General features: G+C 45.8%; 1 protein-coding gene across 1 annotated transcript in view; it reads left to right on the plus strand.

Moving 5' to 3' along the window:
• The first annotated feature begins 3791 nt into the window (after positions 1-3791).
• LOC121833669 (actin-interacting protein 1-like) overlaps positions 3792-26816 on the plus strand; it is a 71193-nt gene continuing 48168 nt past the window's right edge. Inside the window, exons 1-8 of the mRNA XM_042287096.1 lie at positions 3792-3903; positions 11841-11962; positions 12416-12506; positions 13008-13155; positions 13213-13393; positions 17771-17848; positions 17914-17991; positions 18070-18161. Of these exons, the coding sequence (XP_042143030.1) occupies positions 3888-3903; positions 11841-11962; positions 12416-12506; positions 13008-13155; positions 13213-13393; positions 17771-17848; positions 17914-17991; positions 18070-18161 (806 nt within the window). The 5' untranslated portion in view covers positions 3792-3887. The remainder of the gene's footprint in view (positions 3904-11840; positions 11963-12415; positions 12507-13007; positions 13156-13212; positions 13394-17770; positions 17849-17913; positions 17992-18069; positions 18162-26816) is intronic.

The following is a 26816-nucleotide window of genomic DNA, read 5'->3' on the forward strand; positions in this document are numbered from 1 at the left end:
TAACCAGATTTCGTCTTGTTTATTTCAACGTATGGTATGTACTGTACTGTCATTCTAAACCCTGGCCCGCGCCCAGGTCCCGCTGAGCTGATCGGTGTGGTTGACGTAGCCCTAACCAATGCACTGTCTCAACTTCTGTGCGGTTTCGTGGTGATCGGTAAAATGTAGCGAAATGCTATGCATTATATTTATACATAATGTGGCGCAACGCACAATAAATATATTCAGGCATAGCCTCCTCTATACGGAGAAAGCCTGGCGCGTCGCGTGAAAAGACGGCCGCCGTAAATGGGAAAGGAGGGGCGGAGAAACGGGAGCGGAGAGAACCTTGCCCGCTAGCGCCACAAAAGAGCGAGCGGCCAAACGCAGAAACAATATTTTTTCTTTTTTTTCTCTCTTTTCTTGTCGCTATCGTGGGGAGGAGAAACTCAACGTCCACCCTTTCCCGTTTCTCCCTGCGCCCTTTCGAATCGCCGCGCCCGTTTCTCCCGGAGTACAAAAACGACGGTGACGAAAACACAAGAAGAAGCGTGGTTCGGGGAGCGGCCGCTCATGACCCAAGCGCTCGCTGTCTAGGTCTGCCCTTTCTGCTCTGCGCTACCATATTGGTCACCGTTCGGCGCGCTCCTCCTCTCCTTTTTCCTGCGGCCGCGCGCTCTATGGCTCCGTCGTCGATGTGCCAGGCTTTCTCCGTATAGAGGAGGCTATGATTCAGGCAAAGAAATGAATCGTCTCCTCTAGAGCTGCGTGTAAGGCGCGAGAGCGAGATGACTGTTGCTCGTCACAACTTCCGCGTACCGGCACCAGTGGCGAAGAAAAACTCCGCACTGTCGTCACTGTCGTTTCTTCGTTGTCGGCAGCAAGTTTTGTGTGCGTGAACTTCATTTGATGAAAAAGAAACACAACATAGGGGGGAGGGGGAGGAAGGGAAAGGGGGAGGGGGGGGGGGTGGGGTCGGTCGGTCCAACGCAACTTTATTGTTCGGAAACAAACTCTAACTAAATCGAATATCATTAACAGTTTCAGATTGTTTCCTCTGTTCTGATAACAAGACCTCATTAGACACACGTTGAAGATAATCGAATCGAACCAACTCACTTGTGTGGTGGAAATACAAATACACGTGAAAATACAAACTCACTCATGCGCCTGTATTTCCACGTGCACCAAGCATGCGTATTTTGGTCGTAATCCGGAACCGAAACCAATTTTCCCGCGATGTCTGGCTACCGTTCTCGACAAACATCCAAAATAGCAAAGCAAAACATTTTATTTATTACTTTGATATTATATTACAATATTATTTAGTGCACTTTGTAGAATTTAGTGAATTTAATATCACGAAAAGTTGAAACACTCATCAACGTGATCTGGCAACCATGGCAATGCTCCGAATCTTTCCGAACTTATCCGAATCGCTTGAGATTCGGCTACTCTTCCGAATCTTTCCGAATCTTCAGATTCGGCTCCGAATCGAGATTCGGATAAAGATTCGTCCCATCACTAGTTATGACTTCTTATTATGACTGGGCAGACAGCGCCGCCTCGCGGCGAGTGACGGAGTTAGCGCAAGTACACTCTTCTGCTGGGGAGCAACTCGAACCGCGCTTCGGGCGCGCGCACTGATCTCAATGACAATTGCTGGATCGCGCTTGCCGCTCCCGCAAGTGAAGCCACCGGGCTTCACTCGCTTGGGATACGATTTGCCGTTTTTGCTAGCCTTTGCTGCGGTTTTCCAGCGTGCTGACGACACATTTTCTACTCGTTCGTCGTCATTCGCCGAAGAAGTTTTTTGAAGACTCTGTGTATTGTTGAGACTTGCCGTTGTGAACACGTGGAAAATTTTACGAAAGTGCAGTGTCGCAGGAAAAAGGCACAACGCGTCGAAAGGAAGGGCTGGCGGCGTGTTCAAAGCTTCCTTGGCACGCCGAAGTGCCGTGTCTCTGTGCCTTCGCGCGCTTGGATACCGACCAAGAACCGACGCCGTGTGGATGTGTTTAGCGAGTGCAATGTGCGTGAAGCCGTATCAAAAGGTACAACTCGTCGAAAACGTGTCGCCGGTGTCGCGGCGTGATCAAAGCTTCCTTGGCACGCCGAGTAATGCATCTTTGTGCCTTCGCACGCTTGGATACCGGTCAAGAATTGACGCCGCGCCAAAGTTCTGAACGTGTGTCGCGCGTAGATGCCTTTAGATCATTTATATATATCGGCCACGGAGTTCTGGATCGTCCAGCTGTTCCGGTGAGTTGCTATCAATAAAAGGGGGAGATCTGTACGTGTTCTTATGTACTATATTAACCATGGCTATGTCCCAAATCTACTCTAATAGATTCCGTGGGAGCACGAATAGGGCAACGTTGTGGAGCCAGGGGGGTTTTCGAAAGCAAAAGTACAAGACGGCGAGAATGAAAATCTTTGAAGCGCGGCCGATATGGTCGTGTGCAATCTGTTGACCAATTACAATTAGGCGAGCCGCGCTCAAACGTCAAGTGCAATTAAGTAGGTTGATAATCAGCCAGCACTGATCAGTGATGAGGAGCTGTTGTGCACGGTATTGTGTAAATCGTCTAAGGACGAAAAAAAGACGTACCTTCTCCCCATCTTCCGTCGCTAGTGGACGCTGGATTAAGCTCGTTCCTAAACCGCGAGGGGAAAAGACGCTGATCCAGAGGCACGAACAGCTTCACGCACATTGCACTCGCTGAACACATACACACGGCGTCGGTTCTTGGTCGGTATCCAAGCGTGCGAAGGCACAGAGACACGGCACTTCGGCGTGCCAAGGAAGCTTTGAACACGCCGCCAGCCCTTCCTTTCGACGCGTTGTGCCTTTTTCCTGCGACACTGCACTTTCGTAAAATTTTCCACGTGTTCACGACGGCAAGTCTCAACAATACACAGAGTCTTCAAAAAACTTCTTCGGCGAATGACGACGAACGAGTAGAAAACGTGTCGTCAGCACGCTGGAAAACCGCAGCAAAGGCTAGCAAAAACGGCAAATCGTATCATAAGCGAGTGAAGCCCGGTGGCTTCACTTGCGCTGCAGCGAACAAGCGGGGAAGCGCGATCCAGCAATTGTCATAGAGATCAGTGGGCGCGCGCGTTTCGGGATCTTGGTTGTTCCGGAGTGGACGCTGCGAGAGAAATGGCGGCGTTGCGATTGCCATTAGTTGGGTTCTCGAGTGTGGATCGGAGCAATTGATCGGAGCCACTTTTTTTCCAACCGAGTTCTAGAAACGTTGGTTGTACCTAACATGACATTGTCACGGCATGGTGTCACGTGACAAGTGGCGTGGCGCGCCATGATATCACGTTGCGTCACTGTGTCATATGACGTCACGCTTTCATATGACTTCACATGTCACGGATGATGCCATAGCGGCCATAGTGCCGCGTGACATTGACATCACCGAGGTTACATGCCACAGACAAAAAAACCCTAAAATTGGCCCTAAAAATGCTATGCATAAAAAAAAAAATCTTGTCCGTGATTTATGACAGCGCTAGTGCACCCGTCAGCTTTTCCAGCGTATTTCTTTTTTTTTTTTTTCTTTTTTGAACCCGGTGGTAGGTATTTGGATAATAAAAAAAAAGAACAGCAAAAATCTGGAGATCAAGGCAAGGTCTCGTAGTTCACTTTTAGAACAAAGTGGTGAACTTGCGGTGGCGCATTGGGGTGGGGGTGTGGCTATTTTTGGCCGACGCGGTCGCCCCTTGGGGAAGCGAAATCGAAACCTCGGCACAAGCACCGACGTCTGGCGAGAGTCGGAGCTCTACGTTTCCGGTTCCGGCAAAGCAGCCGCCGAAGAAGGAAGGAGTGAGGCGAGTGAGGTACTTACGTTGGGTAGGCGGTACGTATCGTCGACGAGGCGTGCCGGTCTGCAAGAATGTCGTACAGGAACAGTAAGTTTTTCGCGCTTTCGTCCGCGAACCAAACTTTTTGTGAGTTCTGTCTCCGCACCACAAGTGTCTGGCTTGTCGTTTGCCGCAGAGGATGGCTCGCAGCGAGCGTTTTTCGCTCAGTCGGCTCGGCCGAAAGGAAACAAAATGATCTGTCGGCTTGCTCCGTCCCTTGCGACCGGCGCTGGCCGGGAGACGGGGGAGGGGACAACCCAAAAACGGCACCCCAGACACCTGAGAAGAGTTTTGGGGGCCCTTTTCACCTCGCCCCCTCGAAGCAATCCTTATGCCCACTCGTAATTTCGCTGCCAGTGCGATCCTCTGGGCAAGCGGGAGTGCCACCGGCTTTGTGTACCGCTTTTTTATTGTTTAGGTTTGGTGTCGGCAAGTGCAAATGAGTCGGCACCCCCCAATGATGCACAGGCAACTACTTTTGATCGGCGTTAGGGGCGTTTGAAGCGTGTCGGCGAAAGTCTTGCTTCGTCGCTTGAACCGCTTGCACGGTGGTCGCGTGGCTTCGTGGTGCAAGGCGGTTGTAGGTGCCTGCGAAGCTATGATTCACCACCGTGGCCGGCGGCTTCCTTTTGAACATTGGACGGAAGTAGGGGCGCCGGTTCGGGTGGGATGTTTGGTAGGACGTTCTGGTCAGCTCGTCACTGGTTTTGTTCTCGAGATTTCTAGCTTTCGGACTCTCTCCAAGACTGTCTCTTGGGGTGTTCGTAAACGCCGGTATCTTCAGACGCCAGTACCTTCGTGACCGCGGAATAAACCTCGCATGCGACAAAGTTGTGGGCGAGTTTCGTCGCCCGAAACAAAGAATATTCCTTTGATTCGTGTAGCTTTTTGGTTGCCGATTTACTGCTCGTCGGGAGATGTCTGCTTGTATACATGCGTTGAAGATGGCTCACAAATGCCTTTTGGTGGATTTTATAGCTGTTTAAGTTTGCTCAACTATCTTGGATGCTCAAAAGGACAAATACAGGAGGTGCCAAGCTGAGGGCAGCAATTCTAATTTCACGTGTCTCATAGGAAAGGCAGACTGTTTGGCAGCTATTCTCTCGGTATGAATCCCAAAGGAGCCCTAGAAGTCAAGGTTACACACATTCTGAACTTCTCATCTGTGTTGCAGGATATCTGCATTCTGTAAGCCTTTGTGGGCTCCAAATTTTGGCAAGGCACCCCTTCTCTTCTAAGCACGTGCAGCTGGCTCATGGGGGATCGGTGAACCTTTAAGGCCACGGTCCCACTGAATGTGGCAGTTTAGGTACTTTTTGGCAGGTCATTACTCATCTCCTTTTAAATACTGTTTTGTGGGATTGATGTCATTCGAAAGGCAATGCAATCCTTTCATTTGATATTATGTATGCGTTGGTTTTTACTGTTCATGCGCGTTTGTAGCGTTGTGAATATAATGGCGCGGACCCTCACTTGCTCTGCTAGTTCATGTTTTATGAACGATCCATTAAAGATAGCACGGTTCCAATATAGAAGCTTTGTTAAGATGATGTCGGAGCAGAATATAACGATACACTTTTTTGGTATTTGCACTACTTTGTTTTTTTCATCCCTCCAAATATTGCCCTAAAATTGACATTTTTCAGCACAAATATGTTTTTAATGGCAGGTGCTAGGGCAATGAAATTAGCTACAGATGTAGTGCTTATAATTGGTAATATGCAGAAAAAAATTTAATGTTGTGTAAAATATTTTTGTTTAGATATTTTATATCAAACGTAGCACTTATTTGTGCTTTGAGTCATGGTACTTCAAATGCCGCTGAGGAAATGTTTAAACTATGATAATATCTTTTATAACATTTAAAGCTACAATGGTTGCCCAAGAGGTGGACGATGGCTTTTTTTCATTTTCAAAGTCATAACGCTCGAGGAGCGCTTCAAACCAACACCACCTAGACAGAAGGCCTCCGCATGGTTTCCTCTTCTTCTATGAAACGTCACCACAGTCGGATCGCACTCGGTCGGCTATTGGACCCGAGCCCGACCTTCGACGCGCTGATTGGCCACGAGCCGCAGCCGAACACTGACGCAGCACTCGTGCCCAATCTCTCGCCTCGATCGATCTGACTATGATGACGCGTGTGGAGGCCTTCTGTATAGGTTTTGACGCATATCTTTTTTGGACATCAAACAGTTTTATTGGCATCTAATAATATTTATTGTTTGGAATAGATATACATTGCGATGTATTAAATTTTCACAATGATCTTGCTGTGGTTTCTTAATAGGTGTAGAGCGTAGCTACCGTATTTACTCGCATATTGGTCGATACGTCGTATAGGTCGACCCCCTAACTTCGAAACCCCCGAAAAAAAAAAAAGTTGAAAAATATAATACCGGGATTCGCGTATTGGTCGACCCCCCAGTTTTGATGAGGCGATTTTTGAAAAACAGGTCGACCTATACGCGAGTAAATACGGTAATTTTAAAAACAATTAAAAACTGTTTGGGCGTTTTGTTGCGCTACCTGGCGGATGGCTGACGAACTGCTGATTTCTAGTGTTCAAAAAAATTTCCGAGGGCGGCGTTGGCGTCTGTATCATCATCAATCTCCGTGTCTTTTTACCTTCACATTTAAAAAATATATTGGAAGATTTACTATCGATAAATGAATGGTTTAAGTACTGGGTCAGGCTAATAAATCTAAGACAAATAATTACACAAACGTAGCGTGATATTATGTGTTCATTATTCAATATGAATGAAATCGATAAACAATAAAGAAGAGGAAAATAATACACCCGAGTTCACTTCATGCCTAGAGTCACTACATGAGCTTTAAAGTATCGGCACTCCGTTCCCCAAAATTGTTTTGGGCGCCGCCATTTTGGGTCTTGCTCAGAGCAAGACCCAAAATTGTTTTGGGCGCCGCCATTTTGGGTCTTGCTCAGAGCAAACGCAACTGCCGATCATCATGATCCAAAAGTACGACTTCCTCAGCATTAGATGCGGTGCTAGGAAGCTGATGCAATATTGCAATGCTCTGTCGCGGGTTGTTTAAACATTTGTGAGGGACGGAAAAGCCTTTCCTGTGATTTTAGATAAAGCTTCATATAACTGGCAACCATGATTTTAAGCCACAATATGGCCGGGTGTCGTTACTCTGAACCGTAGCTAATTTACTGGCACAAGCGGGAACAATGAAGAAGAGGCAGGTGTCAAAAGGTAGTGGCTTGTGGAATCCACGGGGCTTACGTCATGGCCCCTCCAGGTATTACAAGCCTCTTGAACAAGAGCATGAATAGTGTCATTAAATAAGCTACGCTTCAAAGTAGCGACACTTGGCCTTATTGTGGCTTAAAATCATGGTTGCCAGTTATTTGAAGCTTTATCTGAAATCACAAGAAACGCTTTTCCGTCCTCCACTTCAAACAGTTTGCGACAAAGCAAAGCAACATTGCATGAGCTTCCTAACACCGAATCTAATGCTGAGGATGTCGCACTTTTGAATCATGACAATCGGCAGTTGCGCCTGCTCTGCACAAGCACCAAAATGGCGGCGTTCACAACACTGTCGGGGAAGAGAGTGCCGATACTCTAAGCGCAGCTCATTTATTGGCTCTAGTTCCCGCGAAACTCCTTTTCTCTGACTGAAACTGAAAGTAAATACGAATAATACACCATTACTAGAGCTTATCTAGTTATAACCAAATACACATAATGAGAGGAGGAAGCGGGTGGGTAGGAGAAACGCGGTTTTTATGCGCGACCGTTCTAACTGTCTCAAAGAGAGAACGCACGAGCTTGCGCTGGTTTAAAAAAAAGGCATCCAAAAAAAAAAAAAGAGGCGGCACGCTGTGTTCTTTGTTATTATGCGTCTAATTGCCAATTGTTGTGTGTATGTTTATACAGCCGGAAGTTAGTCTGCCTTAGTGGGCTTTTGGTGTCTCAGCTGTAGATGAGTAATTTAGCCAGTGCGGTACAACCGCAAACCTGGGGTCTTTAACGTGCACCACGCAGCAGGGATACACGACCGCACGCCGGTACGATGCTCTTCCAGATCAAAACGGACAGGGGCAGGGTGGGTTCTGCACCGCGAGCTTTCGCTCCAAGTGCTCCGAGCTGGTGTGCGCTAGACCATGCACTCGGCCACCTCCCCCCCCCCCCTCCCCCCCTTGTGCGTCTAATTTATATTCAAGTATAACTATTTGAAGATCGACGATGGACGTCGATCGTCTCGAGGTAATGTAACGTAATAACATTATATAAATAATAAACTTGTTGATGGACTGAATGACTAAATTTTTCAATTCTTGGATTGTAATATGGCGGTAGCCTATTGTACTTACTGTTGATGAATAGCAATATGAGGTGACGAGGTAATGATTATATGATGAGGCTCTATAAGGACGACGACATTAGTGGGTGTCGAACCACAACGTACAGTGCCAGACTTGTTTCAAGTATCGTGTACCCAAACACTTTCTTCACCCGCAACAGTATATGGTAGAATCAATGAGGATGCTGCTTTACAACTGTACGTGGAACAGGAAAACTGCACTGTGCAGAAGTGCGGCTTATTCGTTAATATGAGGGACGGATTTCTAGCAGCATTCCCTGATTGACTACTTGGAACAAATGGCCTCGTTGACGTAAAGTGTCCCCGTTCCAAAAGATTCTTGAAGCATACTTAAACCGCAAAGGAGTATGAGGCGAAAAATAAGAAAAAGGAGCCTGGTGTGAAAGGTCCAAATCACCACCATAGCTTGTACTATCAAATACAAGGGCAGTTACACACTACACAAAGAGAGTTTTGTGATTTACACTCAAGGCATTGACATCCAACATATTCAGAGAGATGACACCTTCTGCTCAACCAATAGAGCCTTTTCTACTCAAGTTTTACATGGAAGGCCCGACTTCCGCTGAAATTCTTTACGTAGACGAGTTGTCCGACCCAATAAACTGCCATTACTCCCGATCTGGGAATCTCTCGATCTTTGTTCGTAGGCCATAGTATCATGAGATCGAGGGGTGTGGCTCTTCGTCCGCCGAATATTGCTTCGGCGGGTTTTTTTCCGTGTAAGATGAGACCGTCGCGTGCTGCCGGAACAAGAACCTGGCGATTCTTCACTGAACTGCTTCTTCCATAAGCTTCAAACGGGCTTTTTTTCATTTCGCACACCATCTGTTCTGCTTGCCCGTTAGCTGCAGGATGGTATGGTGCACTATACTTTGCTTCACCTTGTGTTGTACCGCAGGAAAGGCTACAAGCGCGTGCTCCTTGCTCTAGGGCACATCTTGGCGGCACAAGCTCTCGTGCACAAAGGGCAGCTGCCAACGATATGAGCTCGTGCGTCTAGCCTTTGCTGCGGTACAACATAAGGTGAAACGGAGTATAATGTGATGCCTGATGCCGGTTTTTTCTTCTTCAAAAACTTGTTTATTTTATTTGAAGCAAGATTTGGCGCGTTATCAGAGAAAAGTATTTTCGGTAGGGCAAAAGTAGGTAAAAGAGACCGTAGAACGTCAATGACTTGTTTGGACGTCATGGCAGGCATCGTGTAAACTTCCAGCCACTTAGAGTATGCATCGCCCATGACTCTGCAGATGTGGATACGTTTCGCCACCCACCAACTGAATAGTGGATCGTTTTCAGTTACTGTTCATGATGGCGTTGGACTCAAGAAACTCCAGTGTAAAGCACAGCACGTAGCCACGTGCTGTGCTTCACACTGGACGCTTACCATTCGCCGAGAAGAAACTTGCTTGTTCGTCTGCCATGAGTCGTCCGATATCAGGTCATCACCGCAACACCATCTCCCGACAAAACTGGTATTCATTGTCCGCATGTCCATAGTTAGCAATCACGTCAACTTATAAATTCCCGAACGCTCATAACTTGCCGTCGCTAAACGCCGTTCATTCATAGCGTCTTCATTGCAAATAAATGTCTTCCTATTTCTTTTGATGGTTTTCATCGTATTCCTCCTAAGCTGTACTTACAACATTATGTGTGTTGGTACTTCCGAAAATATTGTAACGGCATTTGCTTTCTGGGAACCCCCTATAATGTAACAAACAACCTTTACAACATCTTCCGGACCCCGTGAAATAAAATATTTCGTGACCTTTTTTTAGTCGTCATTAAAATGGTGAGGTAAGTACCGTAAATCGCGAAGCAGTTTACTTGACGTCCGCTTCCACTGGTGTCTTGGAAGATTGAGTCTACTGAGCGTGCATTCCTGCAGAGGAAATTTTCATTGATAGAATATTGACACGTCAATCAACATTTGATTCCTTCTTGGTAAGATTTATTGCGAAAGCCTGTTACAACCGCCGAACCGCATGTCCCTATATCGGAGAACAATTTATACCCAGCCTGACATTCTCGCATACATCCGTTTGCTGGACCATGCTACTTGAGCTAGCTGAGCACAGCTGGCAGCGGCGCGAGCAAGGCCACGAGGGGAACGTGATGGTGCTCGAGCCATCCCACTGTGAACCAATGTTTCGGCCACCCCACGGGTGCGTGTCGCCGTCTATTGGTTGAACTAACGCCTTGTTCAAGATGGCTGCCGTGGGACCGCAGCCTTAAGAGTTTTCTGTCCCCAAAATTCTCTTACCCTAGTTGGCTGCCTACTCTACCCATTAGATATTTTCTGGCCATGCAAATGGCCAATTTTGTGCTCTGTGTGTCGTGCGACTCGACCTGCCGAGCAATTTCAGTGTCTCGGGAGTAGCCATTTAGCAACACTTGTTTTGTCAAAACATTCCAAATGATTAATCTGGCATGCACACTAACGCTTCAAACCCACTTTAACTGATCTACAAAAATCGGTTTCTCAGTGCATCTCACTAGAGGTGCCACTAGGTGGGAAAGCTTGTATAGTGAAAATATAAAAAAATTTAGGGGTGGAACGACTGTGCCATTTGCGCCATTTTACGCCAGACGCATTTGTCTCCGCCGCCCTGCGCCACAGCCAATACCTCACGCCATTATGCACCAAATCGCAAAACGTGCGCCAAAACAAATTGCATTTTGTCTTGGTTTCGGTTTTTATAGACTCAATTGGCAACAATGAGCATGTTCTTTTTATTCTCCCTGTGTATCCTGAGTCGGAAGCGAGCGAAAAAACTCGGGGGTCGGATTCTAAGCGGTGCACCACCTGCGAGTAGATTGTTATTCTTCAACCATCAGCGGTTAAGCAAGTCGGCCGATGTGAGGTCGAGTCGTTAATCATCAGATTGCCTGAGGCTCTGCGGCCCAGGATTCGGACGTCAGCCAGTTGAAAACAAATGAGCGAAAAATTCCTCTTAGTACTTCATTGTTAAAAGTTGGAACCGCATTCCCGCAAGATAAATCGTGATTTGATAGAACTGAAACCATCATAACCATCCTAGCCAGTAATAACAATACTCATGCGCGCGAGATGCTCGAGGCCCTTGCTATCGAAGAACAAGCGAGTGGGTGCGTCAGCACCCCGTCCATCACTATTCACAAAAAGGAGAGACAATATCTACGGTGCGTCACGGTCCAGAAAATGGCAGTATGAGCTTGTGGCTGGTGAATTTAAAATATTAGTTTAGGTTAAGGTAATGTGAAAATTTTGTAAACATACACATGCATTATTATATTAGTATAATAGGTTTTAATATGTAATAATTTTTGTTGGTGTCTGAAAACACGCAAGGAAAAAGAAGTTCCCACTAAATAATCGTTGGTAGTCAGCTGTCTATTCTCTCCTGTCTCAATTTCTCTATATCTTCCCCTGGTTCAAGCTGTCAAATATATATACAAGTATGTACCAACAAGCTCCACTATCAACCATAAGACAGTGATGTGAAAGACCGTTTTAGAGCATGTTTAAAGCAAAGGTTTTTTTTTTATTATTAGAAATGTTTGCAGTATTTATGCTTTGGTATATTTTCTGCTTATTATCCCAACTCCTGATGTCATTGGATGTTTTTATTTATTTTCAGGGAACACCTTTGCAACACTTCCACGCACCCAGCGTGGCATGCCTCTTGTGCTGGGGGGCGATCCAAAGGGCAAAAACTTTCTGTACACAAATGGAAACAGTGTCATCATTCGAGACATTGCGGTGGGTGGCATCTGCTGTTTACACAGTTTAGTAGGTTCTCTGTATGTCCAGAAACAATGAGTAACCCTGGGAAGCTAGAATTTGCCCCTAATTGTCTGGGTTGGGAAGTGGAAATGTGGGCACTTTATTTTGACATGCGAGTGTGAAGTGCTTGGCCTTGAGCCTTGACTTGTTGGCTGCAATAGACTATTTAAGAAATATGGCACAAATACGAATATGTGCTACGAATGCAAACCAAAATTGCAGCCCATGGGCAGTCTTGAAAGAAACTGTGAACTGACAACCATTAATATTGAAGGGGGAATCAAGCTTTCATCAGATTACCAAGGTCTTCCTCTGAAGTGTTGAGGAACACCGGGCAAAGTTTGGAGAAGCGAGTGATGCCCGGCCTAATCTTTAAAACTCTGAGGCTGCTTTCATGCCCTGCTTTGTTGTCTAATTTCATTGCTGCAGAACCCCTCCTTGTGCGACATCTACACGGAACACTCTCAGATGACAACGGTGGCCAAGTACTCGCCGAGCGGATTTTACATAGCGTCCGCAGGTAGGCTATTGGGGCCAGTCTGTTAATCGTGATTGCATGATGTGCTGTTTTGGACAACACAAGCTGAACCGACCATGCGATGACAGATACCGGTAGTCCTGCCTCGAAATGAGGTGCGAGAAAAAGCATGCGGTTGAGAGTGCGGCGCCACTGGAATTTAGCGTTTCTTGTTTCTTGTACCAGCATGCACTCAAATCTGTCTTTGTTACCCCACACTTGGTGCTGGCTCGATTGTATCTGGGCAGAAAAGGTTGGTGCCAGTCCAGTGTTCTTTGCATGATCGGGCCAGATAGCAGCGGTGCCGCACCTTCTCAAAGCTGCTCATTCGGCACTTGGTGACACTGATACCTCTGGTCATGTCGGTTTGCGTCGTCCAAGACTGTACCTGGGCAGCGACGGCGTTGTTGTGACCTCATCTGAATGATGGCATCGCAAAGTGCCATCAGAAAAATGAAATCATTGCAAGAGAGTGGAATGTCTTTTTTTTTTTTTTTTTCCCAGACCAAACCGGGAAGATTCGCATCTGGGACACTGTCCAGAAGGAGCACATTCTGAAGAATGAGTTCCAGCCTTTTGTGGGCATTGTCAAGGACTTGGCTTGGTCCCCGGACAGCCAACGCATCATGGCTGTCGGGGAGGGCCGTGAAAGGTGCGTGCACAAGCGTGCCTTTAGATGCAGGTGCGAGAGCCCCGATGTGCTTTTCAGGTTTGGGCATGTGTTCATGGCGGAGACTGGCACGTCAGTAGGTGAGATTGGAGGCCACAGCAAGCAGATCAACTCGTGCGACTTCCGCCCCACGCGACCTTTCCGCATCATCACCGGCAGCGAAGACAACACCGTTGGCATCTACGAGGGACCACCTTTCAAGTACAAGCTCACCATTAGTGTAAGGGATGGGCACAAATCCTTTGTTCCCGATTTGTTGTTACGGGGGTGTGCGGCATGAGATGACCTGATCCCCAAACTTGGGGAGAGCTACATGCTTGTAAACAGAAGTGGTTAGTATGGTGTTATGGACTACTCGTGGACATTGCTCAAGCCTCTGAACTACTAGGAAGTGTGGAAGTAAGAGTTAGGTGGTAGCATATATCTCCGCTCCTAGGAAACCTCTGAAATGAGCGATCTCTGTTTAAATCGAAGGGGCTGCCCGAGATACCCTCCTGGTTTTTCAGTAGAAGGATGAAAGGAAAATTGGTTTGCAATTTGGGAATTGAGAAAGTTGTTTGGCAGTTAAATGAAGCACGCTTGCAGGATAGGATTAGCCTTGTGAAGGTTGGCTTTGCCCCATCACGACCAAGTGTAATTGAGCTGTCTTGAAGGGGTGGGGCAGTATACTTCTTGCTTTGGCCACACTGTGTGATGTTGCAGTGTCTCGCTCCATCGCTATCAATCCTGAGTGCTTTCTTCGCTAGATTGTTCTTTCTCATCTTAAGCATCTTAGGTAAGATCTTAAGCACCTCAAATATATGCAGTTTTTTTTGCTGTTTTTGAAGATTCTTTTGCAATGACTGCTGGAGGGATCTCTTTGCCATTTTTGCTTTAAAGACATTGACACATTATAAATTTCTTAAAAAAAAACAAATATTTAAAAAAAAGTTTATTGAAAAAGAATTGTGCAATTGGCAAAAATCGGCCAACTCGGCACTTGCATTTGAAGACAATTTACAAAGTCCTCTTGATTATAGGTAAAAATTCTCCGATTCAGTCCCTTCTAAATTTAATGTGGAACTGAATGATATCAAAATGATAGATATACTGCAGTGAATTAAAAGGTTGCCAGGTAGGGAAAATGCCAAGTCTGCCTCTGGGGACAAAGTTCTTAGAGATTTCTAATTGTACCTCTCTGCAAACCGTCTAAAGGCTGGGACACAGCTGGCTCCCACATTTGTCCACGCTTGGGTGGGCAATTCTGGGAGGGCTTGCGCGTGAATCACTTGTGCATTTTTACCAATGCATAACACAAAAAAAAAGTCTTAATGGCAGGTTGTTTATCTCTCCCACAGCATGCATAAGTGTGCACACTTCCATTTTTTCATTAAAATATAATCGCTGTTATTCCGCAACGACAGAGATGGTCATTCACAAGCCGCTTCTTTCGGAAAGGCGGCTTGCGATTGGCTGGCGTGCGCCCATCGTCATGCCGCCGGCGCCTCCGCTCAAATCTGTGCTCCAGATTTTTCCACTCGGAAAGGGGCGTGGCACAAACTTGTATCGCATTTTGAGTAGGAAAATAGACGTCGCACAAGCGTAATTTTACGATTTCTAGGATGCTTGGAGCCCGTTGGATAACTTATCACCAAGAACAGACGATCTGAGAAATGTCGTTAATTTAATTATTGTGTCCGCCGTGTGCCTCTGTGCCGTGGTTCCGGTGTACCATAGCATTTGTGCCCCTCATGTCAGCATTCACCGCCTCTCACCAGTGTGTGTGTCGAGCTTCACTGCTTTGCACCGGAGTGCTAGGAGCTGCGGCTGACATGGGGGAGCACCTGGCTGAGCGCTATAGGCCCGGATATTATGTTTAGTATTATTACGGGTCTACCTTCTTTGGTCTAGTTGACTTCTTATTTTAAGAAGCTGTGCTGAGAAAGAGGAAGAAGCATGGGTCCATATTTGAATAGATACAGTAATCAATGAAGTTCCTGTTTAGCCGTCGATCGAAAGAGCACTAAACTTTGACTTAAAGGGGCCCTGCAATCATATTTAAGCGTCTACCTTTTTTGCAGTTTCCAGATCTCTTGGGGTTCGGGTAAGTCAGCGGGCACGGAGAGTGTAACTAAATATCAGAGTGTCTTATTTTAACCAGACGGTGTGGAAACCTTCTCCACCTGCGGAGCGACCCGCAGTACCGAAAGCGCACAATATGCGACGTCTTTGGTCCTGGGCGCTCTACTGGTCAGAGCCGCTAAAAGCTTTTCTTTAGTCGAAATACAAAATATAAGTGGCTCAAACCATTTCAGTTATTTATGAAAGTAGTTTTTGTTCAGTGTTTTAGATTAGAAAAGAAACAAATACAGTTATAAAGTACGGAAGCCAGGGTGTCTAGCGACCGGGAAAACCGGGAATTGTCAGGGAAATTTTAATTACCGGGAAAAATCGGGGAGATTGTCAGGGATATTTTCAAAAAGCGAGCCCAGTCAGGGAAAATGAGCCGGAAATGGCATCAAGTGCCCTGACCAAAGACTTGAGGATTTGGGGACAGAAGAATGGGCAATAAATTCTGCTTAGAGCAGAGCACGGGCTCAGCTCACCCGATGTAGTGTGTGCTACCCGATGCAAAGGGAACAGCTGACAAATCCAGTCTAAGCCTGGATTGGATTGCATTGAGGGTGTGACACTAGGCTAGATCCAGTTAAAGCTACTAGATCTGGTAACAAATTGGAAAGCCACAGACCCCAATCCAATCCCAGCCTTAAGCGAAAGTATCCAAAAGTGTGCATCTGGCGGCCATGCTGCCATTCGGTTATCGACGTGTGTGGTTGGGCTTCGCATTTTCATTGTGTTTCCGGAAGTGGCCTCTTCACTGATGATGTCGGCGGCAAGAAAGCGTTAGTTTAATCCAGACTGGACAAGTTAGAATATTTCGGAATATGCAAGTTGGATTAAGCCCATGCAAAATTATCCTCAGTGCTCGATGCTCAATGCCATGTGTTCTAATGTCATATATTTAGCTGCCTCTACAGCGGTCAGGGAATTTCACCTGAAAATGTCGGGGAAAACCTGGAAAAGTAGGGTAATTTCAAAATAATAATTTGCTAGACCCTGGGAAACAAATGACCCGTCGACATACCCACCACCAAGCGGTGTAAAAGGCAGCACATACCAGAAAGGAGTAGTGGGATCGGGCACCTACGGGCGGCGAGCGTACAAAGGTCCCGGATGTATGCGGCGGCGCTGCGGTCATATACAGGCTCGAGGATCCGACCGGTTTCGAGCGTTCCAAAGGCCTTCAGCGAGCAGGTTTAACTTGCGGTTTGGCCGTTTGGCGGTATGGCAGCGTGAAGTGGCTCCCGTTCTGCACTGATTGTTACCCTGTGTTTGCTGTCATTTGTGGCCAATGAAGTGTCATGCCGGATTAGTGTTTAATCGCGCAGCAAATGCAATGCGAGCCGCCCTGGCAGTCAGCTTCATACAGCCTATCCAGAACATGCTTTAGTAACGCCCCCTCGAGCCGTCAACGCCGAGTGCGGCAGCCTTGAGCGCTCACTGAGCTCACTACCCCTCCTCTAGTTCACGGCCACTCAAGCGACCAAGGACGTCATGAAGGAGGTTATTTTTTGCTTGTTTTTGTGATTTTAATTTGCCTATAACTTCAAAAATGAAGCGAAATTTTAGAAAAAAGTTTAAGTTACTACGTTCAGTGCTCTCAGGTTCGGTGCGAATTAAAATCCAGTAAAAAAGTCTTTTCAGGACCCCTTTAATTCTAGTTCTGACGCCGCTAAAGAGCAGTGTCACTTTTAAAGTGCAAGTGTAGGTTTTCATGATATTTGGGGGTGGCTGTTTTTGCTGCATCATATTAGTCGCGAGTTTGGTAGGTTCCTAAAAATTGGTGGACACATTTTTTATTGATATACGTGTTAATGGATATGCTTTTTTTGCTGGCATTTTACAGAAATTATATTTTTAGGCTAAGTAAACTACCAAGTGTAAAAGGGAGTGGGAGAGAGTCTTTATCCCAACTGAAGTGTTGTGAAATGATTAAATTTCCAACCATCTTTTAAATACCCATTGTAGATGAAACCTATTCTAACCTTAGCCTTATTAATGTAAAAAAAAAAAGAAAAAAAAAAGGATCCATTCCTTTTGTGCTTTACAAAAAGTAATTATATGCTTGAGTATCGGAGGAACCCTCAGTCATTATCAGAGAAGGGAATTAGTGATGCAATCACTTTTTCCTTTTCAAGTGATCTGCTCACAGGCTGGCCTCTGCTCCGAAAGCATCAGTTGCTGCTCCAAACCAATATTTTTCCTGCTACAAAATCTGCTACCAAAAGCCAAGTGCCGCTTCCATCACCGAGGAAGTGGAGGCATTCTCTGCCCAAGTATGGGGATGCTAGACAATGCCAATTGGAAGTGCTCCTTGTTCCCGTCTAACCCCATTTGAGGTCAAAACTGCTGTGGGTCCTTCACTCTGTGTGAGGAAGCGGCATGGGGTGCTTTTGTAGTGTTGTGCTAGGGGCCGCACGAGACTGCCTTGCGGGGCTGCGTGCAGCCCCTGCTCTAGAGTTCAGGGGTGTTCAGAGTGCAAATGCGTTTCTTCTAGGACCACACCCGGTTCGTGCAGTCTGTCCGCTACTCGCCCAGTGGCGAACTCTTTGCGAGTGGAGGCTTTGATGGAAAGGTGGGTCCTCACGGTTTTAATCCCTAGCACGCAGGATGAGGTTTCTTTGTTCTGCCCCGCTCTAGATGTTTCTCTACAATGCCAGCACGTATGAGAAAGTCGGTGAATTCGGATCTCCCGCCCACGGCGGTGGGATCTATGCGGTGAGTGCATGCAGTAGTGCCACGTTTCGGCCGGGCCATCATAGTGGCAGGTATTGCAATTAGTGTGTTTGTTTCAAGGTGTCCTGGAGCCCCGATAACACCAAGATACTAACGGCATCTGGAGACAGGACCTGTAAGATTTGGGATGCCAGCACCATGTCCGTGGTCACGTAAGTGTGGAAAAACACCGATACCCTCCGGGCTTTTCTCTTGTGCCACGAGGTTCGCATCTGGGGGCAGCTGTGCTTACTTTAAAGGGATACCGAACTGAACATTTGGGTTTAAATTATTGGTTGTAATGGAATTGACAGCACATTGCTAACTTATAAATGTAATTATAAGTGACATCTATTTAAGAACAAAGATTGTCTAAACTTAATTAAACGAGAAAAATGATATTGCAGGGTGCACCTGGTAAGCGTTTTCAGCTCTTTCCGCAACGTCACGATTCTGGCCTAGCTTGCTCTTTGCAGTTGAATGTGCGATGCAGCAGCCGTCTGAGCTAGTGTGGCACTCGCCAAGTGTGAAGCAACTTAAAAGTTGTGCCACGGCATTGCATTGTGCCAAACTGTTCAAAACTGTATAGGATAAGGCGTACGTGTTCGCACCAGCTCGCAGTTCAGAAATTCTGAATTCAAGCGGCCTGCCCTTTATGGCTGGCGTTGGTCTGTCAAAAGTGACTCTTGTATAGACAACTCTGTAGAAAAGAGCCCGAGCCACCCTAAACTATTACCAAATCTCGCCCTGTCTGTAAAAAATATCGGCCTTAAACTGAGCGTTTTGCCCTGGCGTTTTACACGGCAAGAACTAATCACTTTGTTGTTTTTGCAGCGACTGAATTATTTTTGTACTTGCATCCCTTGATTCCTAGTGGAAACAAGGAACATGTGCATGTAGAAACTGCAGCTTCATTCGTTGTGCAAACAAATGACTGTGTATTGAAACCACATTTCTGCGATCGATCGTGCTTTTAGCCGCGTCTAAAGTTAATGCCAGTCAAATTACGGCCCTGCTGGTGTCAAGAACATTGCACCACTGGAGACACAAGTAGTGGCTCCCTGCATGGGGGTACCTGCGTGAGTAGGTGTTTGGTGAGTGACATCACCACAGACCCCGAGCGATGCGGGTACGCAGCCCTAGGTCTGGCTGCATGTGGCTGCACCCCCTAATCAGTTACAACAGAAAGTGGTTGCTGCAGCTGTGGGAAACAAATTGCACATAGTCTTGTGCTGGGTTCCTTGTCACGTGGGATATACCTGGCAATGAAGCTGCTGAATGTGCTGTATCCACCTGTGCTACAAGGAAGGTTAATATTCACGACATGCCCTACCGAGACCACAAATTGACCATAAAGAACAGCATCGGGTGTAAATAGCCAGAGGAATGGGCCCCCGAAACCAACTCCATGTTGTGAAGCCGATGCTAGAGCAGTGGGCGAGTGCCCATCATAGGGACCGTTTTTTTCCAGGTCGTCCTTTCTCGGCTAAGAATTGGCCACACACATCCGACACATGGGTATCTGCTTCGCCGAGAAAATCCCCCTGCATGCAAACACTGTTCAGAACCATTAACTGTGGTGTATGTCCTTCTTGAGTGCATATCACAGATACCCCCAGTTGCACTTGGCTCAGTTTTAGTCAGCACACATGCCTGTACACCTTGCTCTTCTGCTTGGAGATAAACTTTTATAAATCATACATATGTTTTTAAATTCCTAGAAAACGCTGGACTCTCACTACCTTTGCAATTTTTATAATTTTTTATACAGATTCTTTATATACAGATTCGTGTCCATCCTTTTATTCTATCACTGGTCATTAGAACCCTCTTCTTTAAAAAACATTTCTTGAAATAGTCTCAGATTTTGCACTCTATAGCCTTAGACGCTTTTGCATAAATAAAACTCAATCAAGTAGTGGCTGCGGTGATTGCATTCTTTGCACGTGTGATCTGGGAGTAAAAGTACTTTGAAGCTACAAGCTCGTGCCGGCAGCCTTGGCTTTACTTGACTTCAGGTGAAACAGAGTAAGGTTTGAGTGACGGCCTGGCCGTCTGACTTGCACCATTTATTGATTTGGATAGTTGTATGTATACGCAAATACACCGCATTGTGTGTGCAATTTTTTTATTCTCTATTCGTATAGAAATTCTTTTTTACAGCGATAGCTGTTATGGGCTCATCCCACCCCTGTTGTAGTTGTCGATACTCCGTCGATGTTGCCAAATCCTTGCAAAAGATTGGATTTCTGCCCTGGGAATCAAACCTGGGTCCGCTACGTGTGAAGCGGAAACGTTGCCACAGAGCTACGCCACAATGTTAAAGGAATTGTCTGGTTGAAACCGGAAGTACTCAAGTTTTTGCGCTCGTTTCGTCGAGGGAGCTTTCATATAAGCAAACATGTAGAATTCAACTTTTTCGGTAAAAATTTTTTTTCAAAAAATGATGTTTATGTTTATTAACTTCCAAAGAATGGTTTCAGAAACTTTCATTTATAAACGTACAGAATTTATCTCACAATAAATTATTTTCGACATGTCGGCAGCCCTCCAAGTCGGCAGGGAGCAGGGTTTTTTTCGTTTTTTATTTCGCGCTGCTTCATACTCGTTTCACACGGCCAAAACATCTCACCCTTATTGGAAGCACCATTTACTCTACAGGGTGATACAAAAAGACGCCAGGCTCTTTAAATCGACCGGAAAATTTGGTTTCTTAATGTATTGCGCTACAGCTTTGTGCAGCGTTGCCCACAGATGGTGCATTTTTTTGGTAAAATTTGCAAAGAGCGAACTTACCTGAGGAAAAAGTAAAGAAAGAAAGAGGCTTAGCTCCTATGGAAACGCGGCGACACGACACAAACGACACGGCGCAAACGACACGGCGCCGTTTCGCACGGGAGACAAGAGATGGTGCAAGCAGTCGCGACGCCAACTACCGCCAACGAACGAGCAGACGACGCCGAGAGCCGGCCCTTTAGCAGACAAGGAACTGCAGTTCCTTGCTGTTACCACACCTGTCTTTTTTGTTTCTGCGACTGTCGCCGCCTGCTCTCGGCGCCGTATGCTCGTTCGTTGGCGGCGTTTGTGGTGATACAAAGAGCCTGGCGTCTCCTTGTATCAGCCTGTAGATTTAGCCCGCAGAAGCTTTCAAAGTTTAAAAGTATCAATGGCCATGAGCAGGGATGGGCAAAATACATGCAAATATGTATCAAAATACAAATACAAAATACTTCGTCAAAAATGTATTTAATTACAAATCTAATTATATTTCCAAAAAAGCATTTAAGTACAAGATACAAATACAACCAAATGTATTTGATCTCCTCCAAATACTTTCCAAAATACATTCCTCAAAATTTGCGTCAGCGACTTCAGGGCACCTGCAACGGGTTTCTGGGTATCTCATTTTAATTTTGCATCGCACACTCGGGAGTTAGTGTGCGAGGCTCTAGTAACATAATAGAAATATAATCACAAAAATATGTAATCAGCTTGGACGTAATAGGTGAACAAAGTACAGAACTTCAAGCAGCTTTTTTTGTCGATTACATTTTTGTATAGACCAACAAAGAACCGAGACGACCAAGACGCGCAGCACAAGCAAGAGATTTTTTTATTGTTGCAACTCGCACCAGTTACGGAAATCTGGACGACCCGCGCTTTTAGAATGTTCCAGGCAAAAATGTGGGTGGAAATCAGGCTGGAAAGCCTCACAAGTTGTCACAGGCACTTATTTAGCCAGTCTGCCCGTGAACATCGATTTCGTCACTATTCTTGCTTTGGACTAGCACCGTAATCACAAAGTCAATAAGCGCTTGTGCTTGATTGAGAGACAGTGCATTCGATGCAGAACATAGTTTTCTTCCTGCTCTGTACAGTGACAATAAATTTGAGGGATGTATTTTCGCCCACAAAATTGTATTTAATTACAATTGTATTTGAAATACCCACGTTTTAGTATCTAAATACACACGTCAAATACATTACCCAATTTGTAATTAAGTACAAGTGCAAAATACACAAAGTATTTAAAATACGTATTTGAAATACTTGTATTTGAAATACTGCCATCCCTGGCCATGAGCAGTGATGCGATTGCTGTGCCAATTGCGCCAAACTGTTCCAAGGGGCTAACCTTGCTACATACTGCTACAGTTAGCCAATATATGGGTAATCTGTGCCAAGCCTGCTCCAAAGGACCAATTTCGGTCGCCTTTCAAAATTGAAACTGAACGGAGCACCGTAATTGAGCATGCGTGAGCTAGGTGACTCAAGCTGCCGCCCGACACACAGTACCCTGCATCAATCGTCCATGTGGTCTTGTATGGTTTTAAACTCTGTCTCGCTTTTCGCGCTCTCATTGTCTCGTAAATCTCGTCTTGCGCCTTTTTTAAAATTTTTTTTAACGATGAACGCGGGTGTGTGCGCGGACTCTTCGACGCTAACCTGCCAGGTATCAGTCATGCCGTCATGCTGTGAAACGGAACCACGTTTTTGCGCAGCGGGAGTTACTTTATGAGCTAAAGCACTCGCTCCTGAAAGCAACGGCAGTGGGAAAACTATATTTGGTCCCTGCCCGCCAGTCACTGTGCTCGCGTGACGTCGGGCGTAGCTGCCCCACGTCGCTGTAGATATGGCGCTGTAGATATGGCGCTTTCTAAACTAACGTAAGTACCGCCGCATGTTCATCGACATTTCTATGATTGTTTAAATCATACGCTATTACAAAAATTCCTCATTATATCAAAGACTGCTGTGTAGAAGTATTGATTACCTAGGTTTCTCTCAGTGGGCTTTCTTTTGAGAGGGAGTACATGAAAAATCTGCCGTGAAAGAAAGTTGGCGAAAAGAAGTGAGCTAAACTTAAGAAGGCAATGTCTGCACGCTGAACCCGCACAGGGCACTTATTTCTCTTGAGTTCAGTTGTTGCACAAAGCGCTCCAAAAACGTTTTGATTCTGGCTCGTGATGTCTTGCATCAATGTGCTGAGGTTCTTTTTTTCTGTGTGTTTAGATTGTACCTTGCCTGCCAGCCTGGCAACACCTGCCGCTGGACTGTTTTTTGTCAAATACTGGACAGTTACATTTTGCATAAAAGTTTGGGAACCAGTTGGCGACGAAACAGAGTGGCATGGTTTCGGTTTCGATTGAACAACCGTTGTCTACACTCGTACGACGAAGCGCGTGCAACTGGAAGTCTGCCGAAGTTGCCCTCACGTGCATGCGAACATGATTGCACGACAGAGGCATCAGCCAGGGCGCTTGCAATCCATTGTTTTACGCTTGTTTACTTTTGACGAAAATCTGGCACGTCAGGAACCAGTAAGATGGTGGCAAGCGGTTTTTTTGGAATTGATCGCCAACGCCTACAGCACTGTACACTTCTGGGATGTCTCAGCAGTAAATACACAAGCAGCGAGTTCCGTCACAACACAACACAAAGTGCCCTTCGTTTGTCCAGCACTTAAAACAAATATTTTTACTTTGTTTCTGCTCCAAAAGTCCCTTTTGCTACTCTGAAACACTGTTTTGGCTGCTCCAAAAGTCACTTTTGCTGCTCCAAAACACTGTTTTGGCTGCTCCAGAGGCCACTTTTGCTGCTCTAAAACACTATTTTGGCTGCTCCGAAAGGTGCTCCAAAATGGCTTAGGCCAATCGCATCACTGCATGAGAACCCTACACATTAAAAAAAAAAAAAAAAATCCTGAAGATTTTATATGAGCAATCTACCGTATTTACTCGCAGAATGAACGCACTTTTTTTTCCGAAAAATCGATGCAAAGTTGAGGGGGGCGTTCATTACGCGAAGTAAAATTTTTGCGTGGGTATTTACTTGCATAACGAACGGACCTTTTACCCTGAAAAATCAAAGTAACTTCTTATCTCTTTGCGCGCTGCGCCCGACCCCGTAACCAAACTAAGCTGCGCAAAAAAAAAAAAAAAAAAAAAGAACCGTTTTTTTTTTTAGTTTCTTGTTTGTTTTTTTCCGCCTTTCGCAAGCTGTTTTGTTTGCTTAGGCGTTGCTTAGGCGAGGGCTCTCCGCTTAGCTTTCTTATCTCCTTGCGCGCGGCGCGCGACGCACGACCCCCCGTAACCAAACTGCGCTGTGCCAAAAAAAAAAAAAGCTCCTCTTTTACTTTTGTTTGTTTTTCTCAATTCCGTGGGTTGTCTTTCTTCTTTTTTTTTTTGCCACCTTTCGCAAGCTGTTTTGTTTGCTTAGAGGGCTTCTCCGCTCCTCTTTCTTACCTCCTTGCGCGCGGCGCGCGACCCCCGTTAACCAAACTGCGCTGTGCAAAAAAAGAAAAAAAAAAGCTCATTTTTTTGTTTTTTCTTAGTTCCTTTTTTTTTTCTCTTTTTGCCGCCTTTCGCAAGCTGTTTCGTTCGCTTAGAGCGCTTCTCCGCTTCTCTTTCTTAACTCCCTCCCCGCGGCGGCGCGCGAGCCCAAAGTCCAGAATGCGCTGTGCAAAAAAAAAAAAAAAAAGCTACTCTCTATGTTTTTTTTTTTTGCTTCCGTTGGATCTTTGCGAATTTTATTAACGCATTTTGCAAGGCGTTTTGTTCGCCCACGCTGCCCATGCATTCGCGACCTCGCTGCACCAGGATAGAAAAGTGCGTTCATTTCGCGCGCGGGGGGGGGGGAGGCGGTCAAAATTTTGACGTCCGAGTTGGGGGTGCGTCTATTACGCGAGTGAAAAAAAAAAGTCGAAATTTTGAGAGCCGACTTGGGGGGTGCGTTCATTACGCGAGTGCGTTCATTGTGCGAGTAAATACGGTAATTGGTTGAGACCCGAAAAAGGGTTTACGATTCGTCCTGCCCGGTGACATCATATTGTGCCATGTTCAGTAACACCCTTTCACAGTATCTTCCACTTCAGATCATATTCCTGCTTTGCTGCTCTTCCTTAGTTGCCTCTTAGTTTTTCCTAGTTTATTTGTCAAGGAATACCTGTTACCAAAGTTAGCTTGCCTACAAACGACACAAGCTGGTAGCTATTGCGAGGGGAACAACAAAGTCTCAGAGGAAGGTGCTAGCAATGCTCCAGGTGAATTTTGCCTACCTCGGACTCGTAGAAAAGAAAGAAACCTAAAATTGGAACTTCAAATGCATTTTTCTCAGTTTCACATTTTTTGGCAGGAAATGTGATATGAGGAATTATATCATTTGACATTTTGACAGTAAGATTTCAATCAGTGGTGTCCTGGACTGAAATTTCCTGAGGAACAAGTTAAGGTACTCAAAATCTGAAAAAGCTAAATTCTTCACGACAAAAACTGAATATTTTAAAACTTGCCGTAAACTACCGGGCAAGCGCCCACTCAAACTTTGGAGATAATCGCAAAAAAAATGGGGGATGGGCGCTTGTCTGGTCATCACTTTTACATATAAGTGTACTGTGCGTATTTTCTCAGATCTCACAAATTTGGTAATGGGCGCTTAATGTGGAATGGGCGGATGCGTGGTATTCTACGGTAAATATTTGTTAGTCTTTTGCTCTTTTTGGGTGTTATTGTTTTTCTCTAGAATTGCATTTTTTACAATTAATTTTTACCTTAACTTGCACTATGATATTCTACTTCACATTAAACTAAACATTTTGTGGATTGCAATCATTATTTTTTTTAAATACATTTCCTAATAAAGTAACTTTTCTGGAGCTTGTTAAGCATGGTATGTTGTAGAATTGGCCTACAAGGCAAACTTTAGATGTCATCAATCCTCATGGGGTTCAATTCACCCTGAAAGTTTGAATCAATTTGAGGGAATGGTTCAAAAGTTGACCCTCCCAGGCCATGTACCCCCTTAATCAAACCTTTCACGAGCGTATGTACGAAACTGCACCCCAAATTTCACCAGTCTCAGTGGCTGACATCCGTAGCTGCTGCGTGACGTGACAAAACCTAAAGGATTGTCGGATGGTCGGCATAACAAGCGTTGGTCGATGGATGTCTTGTATTTCGTTTAAAATTATATAGTCTCCTAGGCTGTACCCTACTGAAATACGTTTCTTTTAATGCAGTTCCTAAGCGTGTGCAAAAAAGTCTCGCCTTTTAGCAGGATAATACTCTAAAACAGCCATAAGCTTCGAGCAAACGTATGCCGTTCCGCGCAAACACAACTGCGACGGCCACCGGTCAAACTAGGAGTGCTTGCAAAGCAAAGGATGTAGATTTTGCCTCTAAAGCGGCAACTAGGTACACGAAGCGGCACCTGAGTACACATATCGGCGGATCCAATGGATCGGTGATGAGGCTGCGGGTCGTTCCCTCGAAGGCGATGTCCGCGGGTCGAAGGCTAACGGCGAATAGTTCAAATGCATGTTGTCACTTAACTGGTACGAGGTTCATGAATCGTAGCCACTCTCCATTTTCACACGCAAGTCATACAGAATCGGGCTGCACGCATGCTAAATACAACTTTTGGCATTGTTTTCCGATGGCCTAGCTGTTGGTTTCGGTTTTGCTGCATAATCGTACCGATTGATCTGATTTGGGCGAGGAGTGGGTGGACGTAGTTGAATATCGTTGGTACAGCGTCATACCTCAGCTTACAAACCTTCTGTCCGCTTAGAGCTCAGCTCGTAGCCCTCTTCTGTAAGATGATTGCCGCATAAGCGGGCTCTTCATCTTGATGGGAACCCAGTCCCTACGCACGGCGACAGTTTATTTTGCTCGTCACTGCACGTCTCGCGGAAAAGTGTGGAACGTCACGTCTTGGCTTGCATGTGCCGTCCGGTGGTTGTTGCACCCAACCGCGCAACAGAAATCTCACCCAACCACCAAAACAAGTTGAGTGCAGCAACAAAAACGAAGCACGCTGCGGTGTTCACT

This window comes from Ixodes scapularis, unplaced genomic scaffold (assembly GCF_016920785.2).
Source record: "Ixodes scapularis isolate PalLabHiFi unplaced genomic scaffold, ASM1692078v2 PGA_scaffold9__187_contigs__length_104089568, whole genome shotgun sequence".
NCBI lineage: Eukaryota > Metazoa > Arthropoda > Arachnida > Ixodida > Ixodidae > Ixodes > Ixodes scapularis.